The following is a 19581-nucleotide window of genomic DNA, read 5'->3' on the forward strand; positions in this document are numbered from 1 at the left end:
GGTGAGCTCCCAAAATGGGTTAGCCATTCTAAAAGCTCCATCGGTGGGATTGTTGACTATGCGATTACCATAATGATGTTGTATTACTGGACTAAGATGGAATATTAGTGGAGGTGACGTAGGGATTCAACTCATATAACCCTTCTAACAAGCCAAGTGATCAACACCAAAGTCTTCTCTCAAATGGGATTGGATTCCCATCTAAAAATTTTTCTATTGCTTTGTCAAAAGTAAATAAAGTTTAGAAAAGCAATAATAAAGCAGCGTGAAATGGCCTTCCAAATGATCAGAAATTGACGTTAAGACAAAATTTATTATCATATTTCCTTTGTCTTTAGAGTGATTTTTTAGCTCTTGAAATTAGAAAGAAAAACTTAAGTAAAAAACCTTGCCATGAAATACCCTTAATTAGGTTGGACCATATTAGTAGGTACTTCACACGGTGTCTACTAACTAATCAGGGATACTAGACTGACAAGTTGGTTAGTAGATGGTCGCTCCACGCATGAAAGACTACTATACCTGCCTCCCCGATAGTAGCTTATTCCAAAGAATAGATAGGGAAACTACCTTCCCTCCCCCTCCTTTTTTCTCCAAAGCCCCCTAATTCCTATATATATTTTGCTTCCCTGCCTAGGAGGGAATACCTTTGAAATTTAATGTCTCATAATTCAAACGAAGTAGTTTTAGGACATACTTAGATCCATTCTTCCTTTTTTTCATCAACATTAAAGTTACGTTGAGGGATGAGCCAAAAAGAATAGAAATGAAATCATCATTCAATTTCAATTTAATAAGTAATGTCTTTTGTTGAATATAACGCGGAAACTAATATCAGATTTTGCAATTTGAGTCAATGCGAAATCACCGAAAAAATAAACAATGAATAATAAATGATATCAAAGATTTACGTGATTCGATTCAAATGTTGATAATACATTTATGGAAAGAGTTAACAAACAAATAATTCATTATAATAATAAAAATTAGAATTACAATCGCTTAAATAATTAAATATTTCTCAAACTTAGATTAATCCCAAGCCTACAGAATTTATAAATAAAATAACTCAATTTGATGCAAACTCGTTGTACAAAATCTACCGTGGCCTACCATCCTCCGTGCGATCGAGAAAAAGTGTCACCCAGTGCGACCCCTTTCTCACTTCGCCGTTCGTCATTTCTTCGTGAAGTTCACTACACGGCTTGAAGGAATCTTCCGCGCGGCCAAGAAAAGGTGCTCCACCCTGACAGGATTAAAGTGTTCCCCTCTTCTTCTTTTTTACAGAAGCCAACAAATCCACTTTTGATGGGGACCGTCGAATTTCGAGCTCCTTTTCTTTTGTGGCCTTTAGACGTCCACCTTACGCCTGCCAAGGGCGTCCAATAAATAGGTAAAATGGTCTAATTTGTATTGATTCATTTTCATGAAATACAATTTCGATAATGGACATTCAATCCAATTCTAACTCAATTCATATTCGACATGACCTATATTATTAAAACATATTCATGCTTAATCCTAAATATGAAAATAAATACTAACTCATTTAATCCATTTTAAGCTCTTCATGTTAATGTGTTATTTGGATATATGTCAAATTAAAAAAGTAAAATAACAAAATATGAAGATGTAAGTAAATAAAACATAAAATGTAAAAAAAACAAGAACAACAAAATTAAAGAGACACAAGGTGACTATGGTCTTTTATTTTATTTTATTTAAAAAATAATTTCTTAATTATTTGTTCTTGTTGCTTTTTCTTCACATGGTCACTAGCCACAATGACCGATCATAGGTGAGCTCGACCCATGCTATAATTTATATATGTTTTTGTTGTGCTTTGTACTTTTTCCACATTTACCATAAATAATGTAGCTTGTGCTCGTTAGATTGATTTGAAGGAGTTCATGAAATTTTCACAAGCAATATATGATGAAAGCTATTTTTATTCACCAATGATCAACATTGTGATGTGAATCTATCCAATTCGATGTAATTGGTCATCCACGTAATTTCCAGTGCAAGCAAATGATAGAGTTTCTTTCAAACATTTATACGAAGTCTCCAACGCAATTTCTTTTCCACGTTCCCATTGATCTCACATGGCTTTTTCCACAGTCGATGCATTGAATGATTGTGTCGCGAAAGTTCGTGAAAATAAAATAGCTCAATCAGATGTAAACTCGCAGCGCAAGATTCACCGTGGTCAACATTGCTCCTTGCAATCGAGAATAAGTGTCACCCAGGGGCCAGGGCGAGCCCCTTTCTTACTTCGCTGTTCGTCATTTTTTTTTTTTTTTTGGAGTTCACGACGTGGCCTTTTCTCGTTCGTTTACAGAAGTCAACAAATCCACTTTTGACCGGAACCCACCGAATGTTCAAGCTCCTTTTTCTTGCGTGGCTTTCAGACGTCCACCGCGCGCCTTCTCCAAGATATTAGATAAGAGTTTTGCTAATATAACTGTTTTTGCATAACTGCTAGAGTAACGGATGAGGAATGGACCTGTTAATAATTTCAAATTATTTGTTATCTTTTTTTTTTTTTTATGATCTAGAGCAGAATGTTTTTATCACAGTGAATTAAGGACAGTCATTTAATCATTTCTCATAAGATAAAATCAATCAACTGAGAAACAAACCCGTAGTCAGAGCAAATATACTATGTTCCCTCCTAACAAAATCCAAACTTGAGTCGGATTAATGGGTGCATCGGATTTGAACAAATTGAGATCTTCAAAATGGTTTGGATTTCGTACACGTGCTAAAACTCGAGACATAATATTACAATTCTTGTTTGCAATCAAAAAAGATGTTTTGTTGTTGCCCTCTGTATTATCCCACCAAAGTGGGTGATCGATCAATATTCAAGCAAATCTTCAATCCATCATCAAATTTAACTTAGAATAACATTATGAGCTGCCGCGGAGACCACCAAGTTGGATAATGAAAAAAAAAAAAAGAACACATGACAAAGGTCTCATATTTTTTAAAACCCGAATATCGTATCTTTTTATCATGATAAGATCAGTGCCAACTCCAAAATCCAACTCCACATTTTGGAGTTGGCCATCTCGATCTCATCCCAATATATTCTCCACCAACAAACAACAGTCATAGATCTTTGTCTGTGTGTAGAATGTCTAGTGTAGTTGTTCCATGCTAAGGTGATGTAATCAGAATGGATGCAATGTTGACGGTATGAGAGAGGATACAGTAAGGACATATTTCATGTAGTTGATTACGGTGTATATAGATTGGTATTCATTTTATACGCCCTATTACTTCACGACCTTTCCAAGGGAAAAAAATGTGTTGGTTTAATTTCAGCACAGGTGTATTTATAGCATATTCAAGTACAACTATTCCGCCAAGAGCATGAATATAAATCAGGTGGATTCAAATGTAAAGTATAAACCGAGTCTTTCACATACCTACAAATGAGTGTCAAAATAAACACTCATGATAAGAGAGCTTAACCTCCCTTTTTTTTAATCAAATGATTTGCAGTATTTCGTTCTTCTTATAACTCCCCAGATTTGATAAAGTTAGCAGGCATTGGAAAGGCAAAGACATTTTTAGTTTCGCTCATCTTATGACCGTTCTGCTTTTAGCTATAAGTGACTTCCTAAATCTAGCACCCCATCATCCACCGGGTATTCGGTTCATATACTACTCAGAATTACGAAATGATTTAATCAGAACCAAAGGAAGAAAACGTAATGTTACAATGTAGATTACCACGGGAGGTGAGTATCAATTGGGTGATCATATATTGCTACTAGGTAATTGCCTCGCAAGATTACCCAAGAAACGGGTAATGGACTTATGAGCCCTTTGCAACACCATGCTAGCTTCTCTCTCATTTTCGTTAGCAGCAGTTGGCTGTTCTTGAATCGAATGTACACTCCTCACAAGCTTTTGCAGCTCCTATTGGAAGTACAACGTAGGAAAATATTCACCATAAACATGTTAACCCAGTACTAATTTTGACAATGCAACATAGTAGATGTCAACCGCGCTAAGTACTGGCAATTGGCAAATGCAAATCTCAGCGATGGGCAATGTGTTGCATTGTGCACTGAAGAACGATCTAAACATAATGAAGTTTGTGCATGGCAAGGGCAGGCACATTCATTATGTTGTGCACGTTACAGAGGAATGATTTAGCCCGACCAGGGATAGGCTTGTGCAAATGTTACCTACATGCCCATGAAAAACCATCAATCTAGTTTACGTTGTCAAGAGCATAATGTCAAATGAGAAATTACTTTCTATTTTTAGTACATAAAACCGTCGACACTTGATATTGAATACTTAAATTCTTAGTGCTCATTTTTTTTAGTCTTATCAAACGGGCTTTTAGGCTTCGCATATGTGGGCCTAGTTGAGCGCCCAAGATCACGCATAACTGAGAGAATGTGATGCAGGTGCAGAGTGGGTGATTCTTGTTTTGAGTGAAATAATGGATGGAATCAGAGTATGTGGGAATGAATGTCGATGGGCAAATGCAACACGCACATATCATGCCGTGAGGTCTAAACGTATCTAATTCGATTAATAAGGATTCCATGGTTCAGGACACTTGGCAGAAATCAGCAGCTCTCAGTGAAAATGAAGCCAGGATTTTAGTGTATGCTTAAGAGATTTGTAACCAGCAAAGAGTGTTTCCAACGGTTGCTTTACAACTAAGTATCAAATCAATGACGTACTGGTGAAACTTTCTTCTCTAGGTGATTGGGAAGCGGACTTCTCGCACCGCCCGTACATGCTGAACTCGTTTTCCTCAGAGGATGCAAATGAAACTTTGAGGAGCAGCGGAAGGCAATGCAGATTTTTTTTTTTTTTTTTCAAGCGACGAAGTTAAAAACCAGGTATCCCCTCCTCTTCCCCGTGTCCATGTTCGAAATCTTCTTTCTCTTTCGTCATTATCTTTGCCAACCCAGGCCTCCGATACCAATAAAGCTCGCAGCCTGCTCTGGTCACCATCTTCCGTGGCCTCAATTGAAGCATCTATTAACTCAGGCTCCACTTCTCGCAGCAACTTCCCTAACAAATGTGATTCATTAAGGAAGTTTACATTGCACGACGAATCAATGTCACCTCTCGTGCATATTCTATAGAATACAACTAAATAAAACTGCTTTAGCAAAAAGGAAAAAAAAAAAAGACAAAGACACTTATGTTCCATCTGGAATTGGAAAAAGAAAATTTGTTCAGCAAGCAAAACTTCAGATTTTTCACCCGGCTTGAGCATTCATCTATGACTTTCCCGAGCACATCATTAGCAGTTACTGATCATTCATCAATATATGCTCGAGGAACTATACTGCAAGTACCATCCAAGCATTTTAAAGTACAAGCTGACGCGCTCAATTTCAATCTAAGTGGGAAAAAACGGCAGTTGGGAAAGACCTGCTTACTCCAAGAACTATTTTACCCAGAAAGAACTCATCGTGCAATAGCCGAGCATAGCAAAGAAGATACCAGGTGAAGCCGCGAGAAAGGCAAAAAGATTCTCACAAACACACACGTACACACTCGTAAAAACATGAATAAAAATGTGATAGTACCAATGAACTTGAACTGCCTTCGCTTTCCTTCTCGAACATCCGGTTTCAGTCTCTGCAACAAATCCACAAGCATGTCAACGGCATTAACAAGTAAGAACTCAGACCAAAAGCCTCACGAGAAACAGCCGCACGTTGCAGAAGCATCACCTTCGCAAGAATCCAAGCGTCCAAGGCCGCTTGCTCCACAGAAGCCACTCTGCAATTCCCCTTTTAAAAAGAAAGCGATAATGAATCTACAGTGCTGCATTATTGGACATCATTATATCCACGAAACCCGTGAAAGCTCAAAATGGCGCCGCCTCCAAGGCACATCTTTTTTTCCCGGTAGTATCTGAGGGAGCGCTTGGATCTGGAGATGGGAAAAGGAAGCGAGTTCCATGCCCCAGGGGACGTCGCGGCCGAGCCTCGCGCTTCTTCTGGTTGAGGCTTTTCTGGGCGTCAGAGTCGGAGTCGCTGCCGTCATCTTCTCGGGGGATCGTACGGCGGCGGGCAGTTAGGGAATCTGAGCCCGCGCGGCCGGTGATGGACGTTGTTCCAAAGGGCGAAAGAGATATCTGGATAATGGCTCTCGCTTCATTTTCCTGTTTTTTGGCTCTCTTTTTTTAAGCTGAGTGCTTGACAAATTTCATTGTTCATCTTTTCAATTCAACTCGTATACAATTACACCAAGATACAAAAGGAGAAGACGTTAAAACAAGCCTTCATAAAGGGAAATGTCATTTGAAGCCGGTTAGGTGACATATTTATTCACTGAACATACATTACATGATTTAAAGAGAGAACTCCTCAATAATTTCACTGTCCATGAAACTTGATGGCCTTCCACTTTGGCTTCTCCATCCACTAGCCGCAGTTCTCTCCAGCATTCTCATACCTTGTGAGAGCCATTTGAGTCTTCCAATTTCAAATGCAATGTACGCTACGAAAATCCCAATGACCATTCCAGAAGCATAATCTATCCACATTACTTTATGTTGGAACCAACTCTCATATCCTTCGCAGTCCTGAGTTGATGAGGACGATGGTGGAGGAAGTTGAGCATCGCCGAGGCATGCTTTCAGCAATGGAGTTTCACATAAGCTTGGATTCCCATTGAATGAGCCGCTTGAAAAGGCATTCACAATTTTTTTTCTCAATTTTTTATTTTTTATTTTCATTTTTCCTTTACTTCTTTCTTTGCTTTTTTTTATTTTCTCATTATGATCAACGAGGGTCATGGCGAACCTTGCTAGCCGTGAAAGCCTCTCCAAGACTAGGTGAGAGCCGCCTCTCTCACAACTAGTGGGGCCAAGGAGGCCCTCGCCCGCGGTCTCGCCAATGTCTTTGCGGACTCGCTAGGCACAAGAGGCTTTCGTTGCAAGCGAGGGCCTCGCCCAAATCTAGCAAAGGCATTCGCAGCAGGTGAGAGTCGCCAGTGGCCTTTGTTGGCCACAGTGAAAAAAAAAAAAAAAAAAAAAAAGAAACATAAGAATAAAATTTTTAAAGAATTGCGAAAATTATTCGAGTTAGCAATAGCAATCGGCCATGTCATATAGAATGACTAGCACCCACGTCAACAATTTCTAGCCAAATAGACTCAATTGACAAATTGTCAAAAGATTTAAGACTAAATTGATCTAATTCAAAGACTTAAAATCAAATTTGCACAAGTACAATAGGTTTAAGATTTTTTTTTTGTAATAATTTTTCTCGTCACTCCCTTTGTACAAATATTCTGGTGTCGACCCTACCCTAATATATTCACCCCTAACACAACCGTCCTAGATCTTTGTGTGTTTGTGTTTGTGTACGCGTCTATTTACATATAATATCTAGTGCACTTGTTCTGTGTTTATGGGATGCAATCGGGATAGACCAAGGGCGTTGTTGATTACCTCGCGTGCCGATTGGTATTAATGTGGTAGGCTGCATTCGCTCGTGACCTTCCCAGGCGAAAAATGGTTTACTTCAGTGCATATGTATTTGTATAGGATTCAACTACATCTGTACTGGCTGGAACCAGCATGAATATTATCCAGGTAGATTCGAACGCAAAAGCACAAACCGAGCGTCAAAATAAATATTTACAAGAACAGAGCTTAACCTCCCTTTCTTTCTTTTTTTTCTATCAGACAATTTGCATTATTTTGCTCCTCTTATAACTCTCCGGAATTGATGAAATTAGCAGGCAATGGAAAGGTAAAGGCAAGTAAATAACGTTTAGCGGCATAACTATTCTCTTTTGAGCCATTGCGCAGGACTGAACCCGGCACTGAATTAAAATTAGCACCTCATCATCCACCTGGTACTCGGTTCATACATAATCCTGAACCGTAGAACGATTGAACCGGACCCTGGAAGAAGATAATGTAAATGTTGCAAAATAGATTAGTACAAGAGGTGAGTATCAGCTGCGCAATCATGTATTGCTACAACATAATTGCCTCGCAAGGTTTCGGAGGAAATAAGTAGAGGACTTCTGCGCCCTTAGGAGCGCTTTGCTAGCTTCACTCTCGTTTTTGGCTGGCTGTTCTTGAGTCGACTATACTCTCCATACAAGCTTTTGCAACTCCTATAGGAAGTACGAATGGAATCCAAAATTTATTTTGACAATGTGAAAATAGGAGATGTCAACCATGCAAACTCTTGGCAATTGACAAATGCGAGTTTCAGTAACGGGCAATGTTTGCATGTGCACTGAAGAACGATTTAAACATGGTGAAGTTTGTTGTACCAGTTGGAGCGATGAAACAGCCCGACCAACTATAGAGTTGTGCAAATGTTACCTACATGCCATGCATTACCGCGTGGAAAACCATCAAATGGTCTATGGCGTCAAGAGCTGAATGTTAAACAAGTAGTTGATTCAGCAGCAACCCACAGATATTTTTTATACAGCCGACATGGAGTTGTTCAAGATGCTATAAATGGACTGCAGAGATTTGAATGCTCCAATATATAAAACTAAATGCTCAAACGGTAAGAGATATCTGTCAACTTACTTGCCGGTCAAAATCAATGGTGTGAATGGAGAAAACTTCATTGGCCATTTGAATGTCTTTACTGATTAAACTGTCAAACCACCTGCTTGCTATGCTTGAATACTCACCACACTCCTGGGAATTGAAAATTGAAAAGCAAGTCAACATTGAGAAACCTGAACAGATGCTACAGAAGGAAGATGGACATTGTGTAGAACTAAAGTTTCATGCATGACCAATGGATCACATCACTAAGGAACCACTTTCTCAATACACGTAAGATTTGGCATATTTTATGGGTGATAAAGATCTCATACCATCTCTGCCTCACAAAAAGTTGTTTATCACGTATTATATTTTTGGATAATTAAAAAAAGTTGTTCCTCGTCTAAATCTGCGGTATCGACAGTAACCTATACAGCCAAGATTCAAACTTGCTGTGCACTTCTAAAAAGGTAGGAGTAGCCCTTGACAAAATTGGAAATGAGATATTAATGGCTCTATTACAGGATACAGGTTAAATGTTCTTGCTGAAGTTTTTCGTAGGAAAAACTGCTCCGCACTACTTTCTATGCAAAGTTAAACATAAGTCTCTCTTTTCCACTAAAAAGTAGCAAGTTTGGTTACTAAGTAACTAATTTACACAATACATGTAAGACTTTCATTTCGAATTTTGGGCTTCATCCAAGACCCTTTTGGCCAGTATAGGGCAGAGCAAATGGATTCTGTTGCAGAAAGATTCATGTGAAGTCTGCTGACCAAAGTTGCACGGGGCAATTAGGGAAGACAAACATCGTGCAAGGTGGAGGAGGAAATGGATTGATACTGCTTTCACATCCAGTGTCATTTTAAAGAAAAACGGAGAACAAGATGAAAATGCAGAAAAAGACAAAGAAAGTGATGCCGTTTCAAAGAAAGGGACACATGAATTTAAAGGCAAAGGTGAGCTCCCACAAAGATTGCGTCTTCTGATAAACACTTTTTTTTAGACAATTTTATGTAAGTTTTTGTATTATATGAACTAGACCAGATTATTTGGCACATTAAATGTTTCGAATTTATCGTATCCTCTACGATATTGAAGAAAAGATATTTCCTTTCTCCCTCCATGTACATTCCCCGCGTAGCATATCTGCTTTTCTACAGACTCAAATCATTTAAATGTTATGTCATTAACCTATTAATTATATGTGGCAATCATCACTTTTATTGCTAGGATATAGAAAAATTGTCGTGTACGCACGTAATATGTTGTATGGGCTAATGTATCTAATCCCACGTATAAGGTTTCCACGGCTTAGGACGCCCGTTCAGCACCTCACAGTAAATACGAAGACAGGGATTCTAGTCTATGCTTAGATTTTTTAATAAAAACTAGGGCACTAAGTATCAAATCAAGTCAGTACAGGTAAACTTTCTTCTCTAGGTGATTGGGAAGTCGACTCCTCACACATCCCATACATATTGAACTTGTTTTCCTCTAAAAGGATGCAAATGAGACTTTATGTGGCAGCGGTAGGCAATGCAGATTTTTTTTCAGCGACAAAGTTAAAACTAGATACCTCCTCCACTTGTTCTTGCTCGAAATCTTCTTCTCCTTCATCATCATCTTCGCCAAACCACACCTCGGATACAGATAAAGCTCGCAGCCTACTGTGGTCACCATCTTTTGTAGCCTCAATTAAAGCATCCATTAACTCGGGTTCAACTTCTCGCAGCAACTTCCCTAACAAATATGATTCATTAAGGAAGTTTACATTGCATCTTATGGATTCACGAGGCATCAATGAATCAAAATCTTACCCTTACCAAAAAAAAATGAATCATTGAATCAACACCTCTTGTGCATATTTTGTAGAATAAAACTAAATAAAAATGCCTTAGCGAAAATAAATAAATAAAACTGAAGAGAAAAAAAGCCAAAGACACTTGTGTTCCATCTGGAAATGAAAAAGAGAAGTTCAGCAAGCAAAATTTCAAAATTTTCGCACAGCTTAAGCATTCATGTACGCCTCTCCCGAGCACATCATAAGCAGTTACTTTTCATTCATCAAGGTATGCTCAAGGAACTATACTGCAATTACCATCCGAGCACTTCAATGGTACAAGCTGACATACTCAAACACAATCTAAAGGGAGGGAAAAGGGGCAGTTAAAAAAGAGCTTCTTATCTTAAGAACTATTCTTTTCGGCAACAACTCATCGTGCAATAGCCAACCATAGCAAAGAAGACACCAGGTGGACCGGATGTTCGCTTTCCTTCTCGAACATCCGGTCCCAGTCTCTGCGACAAATCGACAAACATCTCAACGGCATTAACAAGTAACATCTTCTCAGCGTCGGAGTCGCTGCCGTCATCTTCTCGGGGGATCGTACGGTGGCGGGCGATTGGGGAATCTAAGCCCATGCATCCCGTGATGGACGTCGCGGAGTGCCAAAGGGACCACACCGTCTGGAAAAGACAACGGTGAGCACGCGACGTTGTTCCAAAGGGCGAAAGAGATATCTCCAATGGATAATGGCTCTCGCTTCATTTTCGTGTTTTTTGGCTCCCTTTTTTTAAGCTGTGTGCTTGACAAATTTCATCATTCATCTTTTCAATTCAATCCATGCACCATTACATCAACATACAAAAGGAGACATTAGAAACAAGCCTTGATAAGGGAAATGACATTTGATGCCGATTAGATGACATCTTTATTCACTAAGCCTACATTACATGGTTTAAAGAGACAACTTATCAACAATTTCACTTTCCATGAAACTTGATGGCCCTCCGCTTTGGCTTCTCCATCCATTGGACTGCACTTCTCTCCATCATTCTCACACCTCGTGCGAGCCATTTGGGCCATCCCGTTTCAATTGCAATGTATGCTACGGAAATCCCAATGACAATTCCAGATGCATAACCTATCCACACTACTTTCTGTTTGAACCAACTCTTATGCCCTTCGCGGTCTAGAGTCGATGAGGACGATGGTGGAGGAGGTTGAGCATCGCCAAGGCATGCTTTTGACAATGGAGTTCCACATAAGCCTGGATTCTCACTAAACAAGTCGTTTGAAAATGTGCTCAATTGTTTGTCTTGAGGAATTCGACCAGTGAGTTGGTTCTTCGAGAGGTTTAAGCACCCAAGAGATGTCAAATCTCCCAATGCTCTAGGAATGCTCCCACTAAGCATGTTCGAAGATAGATCAAGCCATCCAAGATTAGTCAAATTTCCAAAAGTCAAAGGGATCGAACTCGTAAGGTCGTTGTGAGAAAGGTTGAGCCCTATGAGATAGCGAAGATGGCCAAAAACTTCGGGAATGTCTCCTTGGAAAAAGTTGTGTGATAAGTCAATGGTTGTGAAGATGGTCAAGATCTTCACTAGCTTTGTCTCTCTCCCTTTCATCATCACGGTCACGGTATTTTCATATGACTGCCCAGAGAAATTGGAATATTGTGTCATGTACGATGGTCCGTATTGCCCATCTTTACGTATTCTTCATGCCTTCAAGGTTCATTATCAAGTTGGCTGGTAAAGGACCGCAAAAGTTGTTGTTCGAGAGATCCAAAATGCGCAATTGTGTAAAGATGAGATCTCCCTTCGGAATGTTCAAAGGACCCTTCAAATTGTTGGACCTCAAAATGAGAACTTTCAGTTCTGGAAGTTTTCCCAACCATGTCGGGAATGTATCCTCCATCTGATTGATACCGAGATCTAAAATTTCCAGATTTGTACAATTGACAAGAGACCGGGGCAACATCCCTTCAAACCGATTTCGGCTCAAGTCAAGAGTCATCAATCTATGTATCAAAGAAATTGTTTGTGGAATTGTGCCCTCAAAGCGATTCATTCCCAAGTTCAAAACCGAGAGAACAGTGCTAAAATTTGTTAAGCACCAAGGCAAGCTACCAATTAAGCTATTGTTAGACAAGTCGATCATCTCGAGATTGGTGGCGTCGCATATCAAAGAAGGGATCCTTCCTGTTATAACATTATTTGCAATGGAGTAATACAATGTGGCAGGAGACGGAAGTGGAATTGGCCCTCCAAATTTGTTGTTGGACAAATCTATTACTTGTAATGAGGTGTTGGAGAAAACCTTCATGGGGCACCCTCCAATAAAATTGTTGTTGGAAATAGATAAAAATGTAAGAGCAGGGAAGGAGAGGTCAAAGGCAGTGAGGTTGATCCTACCATGAAATTTGTTGGATTGCAAATCAAGGTTAAGCAGTTGCGATGCTTTAAGCCAATATGGGAATATATCATTAAACTCGTTGTGACCAAGAAGTAGTGTTGATACATTTGCCCATTTGACTAGGGAACGCGGTAATGGCCCTTGTAATTTATTACTAGTCAAGTCCAGACTCTCAAGACTGGTTATATTACCAAAACAAGGGGGTATATTTCCTAAGAGACTATTGTTCGACAAATCTAAACCCAAGAGTGAACTCAACTGACAAATCGAAGAGGGGATCTCACCGGTGAAACCATTGTTCATGGCATAAAAGTCACGAGTAGAAGGTGAAGGGATCGGGAGTGGTCCTTGTAATTTATTGCTACCCAAGTTTAGATCCTTAAGATTGGTTATATTACCAAAACATGGGGGCACCATCCCTGAGAGATTATTGTTAAACAATTCTAGTTCTAAGAGTGAACTCAACTGACAAATCGAAGAGGGGATTGGTCCTTGTAATTTATTGTTACCCAAGTTTAGATACTCAAGATTGGTTATATTACCAAAACATGGGGGCACCATCCTTGAGAAATTATTGTCGGACAATTCTAATTTTAAGAGTGAACTCAACTGACAAATCGAAGTGGGAATCTCAGTGAAACCATTGCTCGTCGCATAAAAGTAACGAGTAGAAGGTGAAGGGATTGGAAGGGGTCCTTGGAGTGAGTTCCTTTGAAGGTTAATATACGACAACCGCTTCCAATGCAGTTGGTGTATACCTCCCTCCAAATGGTTAACAGAAAGATCTAAATGTTCCAATGTATGATGGCTTATTCCCCAAAACCACCTCGGAATCTCTCCACTAATCCTATTGAGAGATAGGTCTAAGTGTGTTAATCTTTCTAATGAATTCAAGAAATAGGGGAACTTGGTCAAGTTACAATCTGACATGTCCAACACTTGAAGCTTCGGGAGAAGGAGGGAATTATTGGAATAGAGAGTGCCACGAATCTGATAGGTAGAAAGATGGAGACCAATGACATTACCTGTGACACTGTCGCAAGTGACCTCATCCCACGAGCAACAATCTACACTCTTGCTCCATGATAGGTCCTTTGTGAAACAACAACCTCGATCTAATTGGTCAGCAACAAGCCCACCTTCATCAAGAACGAAGGACTTCTTAAAATTGAGCAAGGCATCGTGCTGGTCAGGAGGGCAAAGAGGGGAGGTGAAGGGAAGTTGGGAATGTAAGAAAGAGAGGAAACAAAAGAGGCCAAGGAATTGGTGCCACCCCCAGTTTGCAATTTAGCAAGCGAGTAGTGAGTTTGTTGGTGGTGGAGAGTGCTTCAACTTATATAGCCTTTGTCAAGTGTTAAGTCATGGTTCCATTGGTGGGTCCACAACATATGTCACCCGTTCTAAAAGCTCTGTTACTCGGCATACCGGTAAATTTCATGCGAGATTCAGTTAGAATGATATCTCATTTTCTCATGGTTAAGGAATATCAGATTTTCTGTCTAAGTTAGTTTAGTCATAGGCACACAAGCGTGTAAAATATATATCCAGATTAAAAGAATTTTTCTTTCTAGACACATACACTTTAGATTGTTAGTTATTTTATATCAATCATGATGACGATGGACATGAAGAAACATTAATAGGGAATGATATTTGTATTTGACTTTGGGACCCTTGGGGTCTACACTACATCCTGAAGATAAACACAACAACGACTTAACATCGAACATAATAAGGCATAGAAAGAAGAGTACTTATTTATTAATTTTTTATGAGGCGAAGTGATTATTTATATGGTTATAGTTTTGTAATTTTACCAAAGTGACATTAACTTTTCCGGTGATCTAATAAGTAGCGGTCATAGACCATAGTCGGGGAAGTGGGTTATAAATTCTCCGCATTTGAGCTTCACATCGTAGAAATGCCCCTCCTATTTGCGACCTCCTTGAATCAGTCGCACGTTGGGGCTTCAAAACGAGCACTGCACGTGTTTGTGGACGTGACCTGGCAGGGTTTTCTTCCCAGCATAAACCGGCGCTGCATTTTCTTGATCTTAATATTCCACGAAATGAATACAAATTGCTTTACATTATTGAAACGTCTATAGGCGACCTAACAATCCACTATAACTAAATTGCTGAAGTTATCACTACTAGAAAAACTGCCTAAGGTGACGAAATTCGATTCTGTCGCGGTGGGTATGCCAAAGGCGACCAAAGCCTTAGGTTGAGTTAAGGCGACGATCAAATGCGACAAAAAGAATCATTGTCGCCTTACTTCCAAGTTGCTAACTCAACCTTTCAGATCTTTTAAATATAATTTTTAATTTTAGAATTACAAGATTTAAGAGTCACAAAAGAAAATAGAATTTAAACTGAGTTGTTCTACTTATGAAGAAACCAAGAAAAGCTAACTAATTGGCAACCCATAACAAAGAACTAATTGGCAACCCATAACAAAGAGAAAGACTCCAGCAATTCAGTCAGACATAAGAGCAAATAAAAGCCGAGAAAAGTTATTTGACACTTCACTGCAAAGACAATTCATATGTAATTTTGGATTGCGTCTACACATGTATAATACAAGAGTACTAGAGATTAATATTTATCATCAATATTTTTAAAAAGTTAAACTATTGTAGAATTTAAGATAAAGTGATGTCAAATAGTTTACAGCAACAATTGCACAGAAAGAAAAAGAACGGCAATATATTATGTCTTTTGGTCGAGCACAATGTCTATGGAACAGCGATGCACTTAATTATGAATGTCAATAAGTCAAAGTCTTCTTGAAATGACATTATTGTGATCACAAATTTGGTTTTGCACTCAATTATAAATGCTAAGATGCCGAAGTCTTCTTGAAATGACTTTATCATGATCACAAATTTGGTTTTCTTGATTGTTTTGGTGGGACTCCTTGGGTGCGGGAAATTCTTAGTTACTTGGCTCTACATACATACGACATGGAAGTCCTCTCCGCTTTTCTTGAAAGGTGTATTACTCAACTTTATAGCAGCATTTTTAATTTCATAGATATGCATTGCTCTATCATTACCATCTAGTAGGTAAATTTAGATAATCTATCAGGAAGTGTGCAATCATTTATGAATTTTTTCTAGTAATACAACTTTGAAATTACGAATACTTTGAATCTCTAAAATCTATTAGTTTGATAAAGTGCTTATCAAAAAGGGAGAGTGGACTAGGGTTGGGAATGTGCTTGGGAAGTTGTTTGCATGCCAAAAAAGGGAGGGTGGACTCGGATTGCTCGATCTAAAATTATGGAACAAAGTTTTGTTAGGCAGTAGGCTTTGGATCTTCATAACCGCCTTGCAGACCATTTAACGAGAAGAGATTCAACTTAACAAGAAGAGATTCTTAGCCATTATTTAGAGGCTTATTATAGTTTGATCCATCCACTAGAAAAAGCAATTAGATCCACCCCATTTTTGGCTTCAGCATGCGAGTAAAAGTTCTTCCAATTATACAGCCTTTGTAAAGTGTAAATTGATCCGTGCAAGTCTTCTCTAGAAGGTCTGTTGGTGAGCTCCCCAAATGGGTTAGCCGTTCTAAAAGCTCTATCGGTGGGATTGTTGACTATGCGTTTACTATAATGATGTTTCGATAGCTGGGCTAGGATGGAATATTATTGGTGGTGACATACCCGTCTTCTAAGGGTCCGAAAAAGCTGTCAAACTGGGCAGGAGTTATTTCATGGGTTGAATCCAAATTTCTATCCTTTAGATACTCTCAATGGCGACTCATCGTGGGGACGAACATAACATATTCATGATGAATTGAGGTTGTCGTTAGTCAGCCGATTTAAAGAATTCTGATTCCAAGGTTGACTAGGTTTCATGTCATTTTCGTTTTGGGCAAGAAACTTGTTCCTCGTTTGTCAAACTGAAGATGGACTTCTTCACTGGGCGTAATGGGGTCGATCGAGTTTTCTTTGCCTCTCATTGCCAAATAATTCTCAATGTGTCAAAATAAGAAAAATCAAAGATTTAATCCATCCAAATACACAGAGATTAGCAATTACATCGTTGTGGAAAGGGAGATGAACAAACGATGGCCGCAGTCAACTGACGGTACAGAATATTTGATCGACCCCATCACGCATGTTGAAGAAGTCCATCTTCAGTTTGACAAAGAAGGAACAAATTTCTTGCCCAAAACAAAAAGACATGAAACCTATTCAACCTAGGAATCAGAATTCTTCATATCAGCTGCCTAACGACGACCTCAATTCATCGTGAATATGTTATGTTGGTCCCACGATGAGTCGCCATTGAGAGTATTTGAAGGGTGGAAATTTGGGTTCTAACCCATGAAGATGGGTTGGACGGACAACATGATGGACAGTGAAATCAAGTATTTTAATCAAGGCTTTCTTAAGTCTTTCATCTTTTAATCAAGTATTGTAATCAAGCCTTTTGTAAGTCTTTCTTTTGAAAGATGAAAAAACTTATGGAATATTATTGGTGGTGACATAGCGACTCAGCCTACGCAACCCTTCTAATAAGCCAAGTGATCAATACCGAAGTCTTCTCTCGAAAGGTCTGTCGGGTGGGCTCATGCCAAACAACATATTATTATATTTCCCAGTGCTTTCACCGAAAGGCTACATCAAATGGAATTGGATTCCCGTGTAAAAAGCGTTCTAGCTTTGTCGAAAGTAAACAAAGTTTAGAAAAGGAGGCTAGGACAGAATTTATTATCATATTTCCTCTGTCTTCGGAATAATTTTTGACCTCCTAAAATAAGAAAGAAAAACTTTAATTGAAAACCTTGCCATGAATTACCCTTAATCAGATTGGACCATGTTTCTTGGTATTTTTTTCTTCCTCTTTTCATCAATCCTAAAGTTACGTTCAGGGATGAATTGAAAAGAATAGAAATGAAATCATCCATCAGTTAAACTAGTAACACATTTTGATGCAATATAATGTGGAAATTAATATTAGATCTTGCAATTTAAGTCAATGTGAAATCATTGAAGACATAAACCGGGGACAATAAAGGACGTCAAAAATTTACGTGATTCGATCTAAGTGTTGGTACTTACATCCACGAGCAAAGCAATAACAAATAATCTACTATAATCAGATAATCAGAATTACAATTACTCACATGCTCGAGTATTTTTTTACACCTAAATTAAGCTCAAGCACACTGTTTTTTAATAAAATAACTCAATTGGACGAAAATTCACAGCACAAAATTCACCGTGGTCAACAATCCTGCGTGCGATCGAGAAAAAGAGTGTCACCGTGCAACCCTTACTTCGCCGTTCGTCTTTTTTGGGAGTTCACTACACGGCTTGAAGGAATTTTGCGCGGCCAAAGATAGGTACTCAACCACTGGGGGTTCGCCCCAGTGGCCACCCTTCCAACTTGGAAGGGGGAGGTGAGGGGTTCAAATCCCCACATTCTCAGGGGGGATGGGGGTAGGGACTCGTCAATTTCGAGAGCGACTCCACGCCTTGCAAGGCGGGCACAAGTCTGCGAGTGAGTGTAGAGTAGGCGTAGAGTAGGATTTACAAAAAAAAAAAAAAAAAAAAAAGATAGGTACTCCACCCTACAGGATTTATGCGCGTGCCCCTTTTATTTTTCCTTTTCTCGTGTGGCTTTTAGACATCCACTGTACGCCTTCTCAAGGAATTAGATACAGCCAATCAACAAAGAAACGAACCTGCGATCAAAGCAAATATACTCAATCCTCAATTATCTATATCTAACAAAACCACCCGCCCAACAAAATCCAAACTTGAATCCGATTAATGGGCACACCAAATTTGAACAAATTAAGATCCTCCAAATGGCTTAGATTTCGTACATGGGCTAAACCGTGAGATATAATGTAATACCTTTTGTTTGCAATCAAAAAAGATATTTTGTTGTTGCTAGTGCAACAATATGCGGTGGCATTTTATCACGTCCCAATCCTCGGGCACACACTCATCTCTTACCTGGTCGATTAATAGCGATGTCCCAGGACGCATCGCTGACCATTTCTTTTTAATATACGCATGCAGAAGCTGATATAAAATCCCCAGACAATAAAATATTAGGATAGAATAGTAGGACTGAATCTCAAACCTTTAAAAACATCCACTCTTATATACATTGCAAATCAGTGCACATATACATACAAGGTGAACTATTAAGTCAAATTTAACTTAAGCCAATTGAAAAACAAGGTCTACAAGCAGGAGTGGAGTTCTACAAACTACGGGTCCCTGTTCTCCTCTTCATCATCCTCCACACTCCAACTAGAGCTTTCAGCAGACTGCACCGGACTTTCGAGATCTTCAAAATCCAAGTCTGCTGCAACTAGGGATCTGAAATGGTTATTCAATAACCAATGAGACAACGTCTCAGCAAGTTCTACCCCCTAAGACCCGATCAGTAAACCAATACATCTTAGGGCTATCTATGCACGCACAGGTTAGAGGACTTACCTTGACCTCAGATCCCACCTGCAAGTCAGTACAATACACAATAAGCACCCAACAATCTCAACAGATTGAAGCATCGATCAAATCGACCTAGTCAATTACATGTCAGCCGGACCAACTCTTGGTCATTTCAATTCAATCAATTCACGACATCAGATCAAGGCAATGATCAATTGACTTAGTCGATTACATGTCAAATAGACCATTCTTGGTCATTTCACTCAATACTATCCATTATCTAAAATAACCCATCGGATTACCAAGTCAGTATTTTAAACGATTCATTCTTTGAAATGACATTATAAGTCACAAAGTATATTCATCATAACGTCTATTCTACAAAATGACTTATTGAGTCAACGAGCCGTTATGGCATGTCGTCCATTCTCCAAAATGACCTAT

The 19581-nt window shown here is 39.1% G+C and overlaps 3 protein-coding genes and 1 long non-coding RNA gene across 4 annotated transcripts; all 4 read right to left on the reverse strand.

Annotated features, from left to right (window-relative positions):
• Positions 1 to 4611: 4611 nt before the first annotated feature.
• On the reverse strand, positions 4612 to 6260 carry LOC120294800. Its single transcript, XR_005552115.1, has 2 exons — positions 5721 to 6260; positions 4612 to 5625 (listed from the first exon to the last, which is right to left on the reverse strand). It is a non-coding gene; the product is annotated as an uncharacterized LOC120294800 (long non-coding RNA).
• A 1672-nt stretch (positions 6261 to 7932) lies between these two features.
• On the reverse strand, positions 7933 to 10858 carry LOC120286326. The gene is made up of 4 exons (XM_039314872.1): positions 10769 to 10858; positions 10096 to 10259; positions 8555 to 8668; positions 7933 to 8124 (listed from the first exon to the last, which is right to left on the reverse strand). The coding sequence occupies exons 1-4, from the start codon at positions 10836 to 10838 to the stop codon at positions 8095 to 8097; spliced, it is 378 nt and encodes a 125-aa protein (XP_039170806.1). The 5' UTR covers positions 10839 to 10858; the 3' UTR covers positions 7933 to 8094.
• A 424-nt stretch (positions 10859 to 11282) lies between these two features.
• Positions 11283 to 11984, reverse strand: LOC120294264 (putative receptor like protein 25). The gene has a single exon (XM_039314257.1). The coding sequence runs from the start codon at positions 11982 to 11984 to the stop codon at positions 11283 to 11285; it is 702 nt and encodes a 233-aa protein (XP_039170191.1).
• A 25-nt stretch (positions 11985 to 12009) lies between these two features.
• LOC120294265 (receptor like protein 22-like) lies at positions 12010 to 13134 on the reverse strand. Its single transcript, XM_039314258.1, has one exon. It carries the CDS (start codon positions 13132 to 13134, stop codon positions 12010 to 12012), a length of 1125 nt encoding a protein of 374 aa, XP_039170192.1.
• Between the last annotated feature and the right edge of the window lie 6447 nt (positions 13135 to 19581).

The sequence above is a fragment of the Eucalyptus grandis genome, chromosome 6 (genome assembly GCF_016545825.1).
Source record: "Eucalyptus grandis isolate ANBG69807.140 chromosome 6, ASM1654582v1, whole genome shotgun sequence".
Classification (NCBI taxonomy): Eukaryota; Viridiplantae; Streptophyta; class Magnoliopsida; order Myrtales; family Myrtaceae; genus Eucalyptus; species Eucalyptus grandis.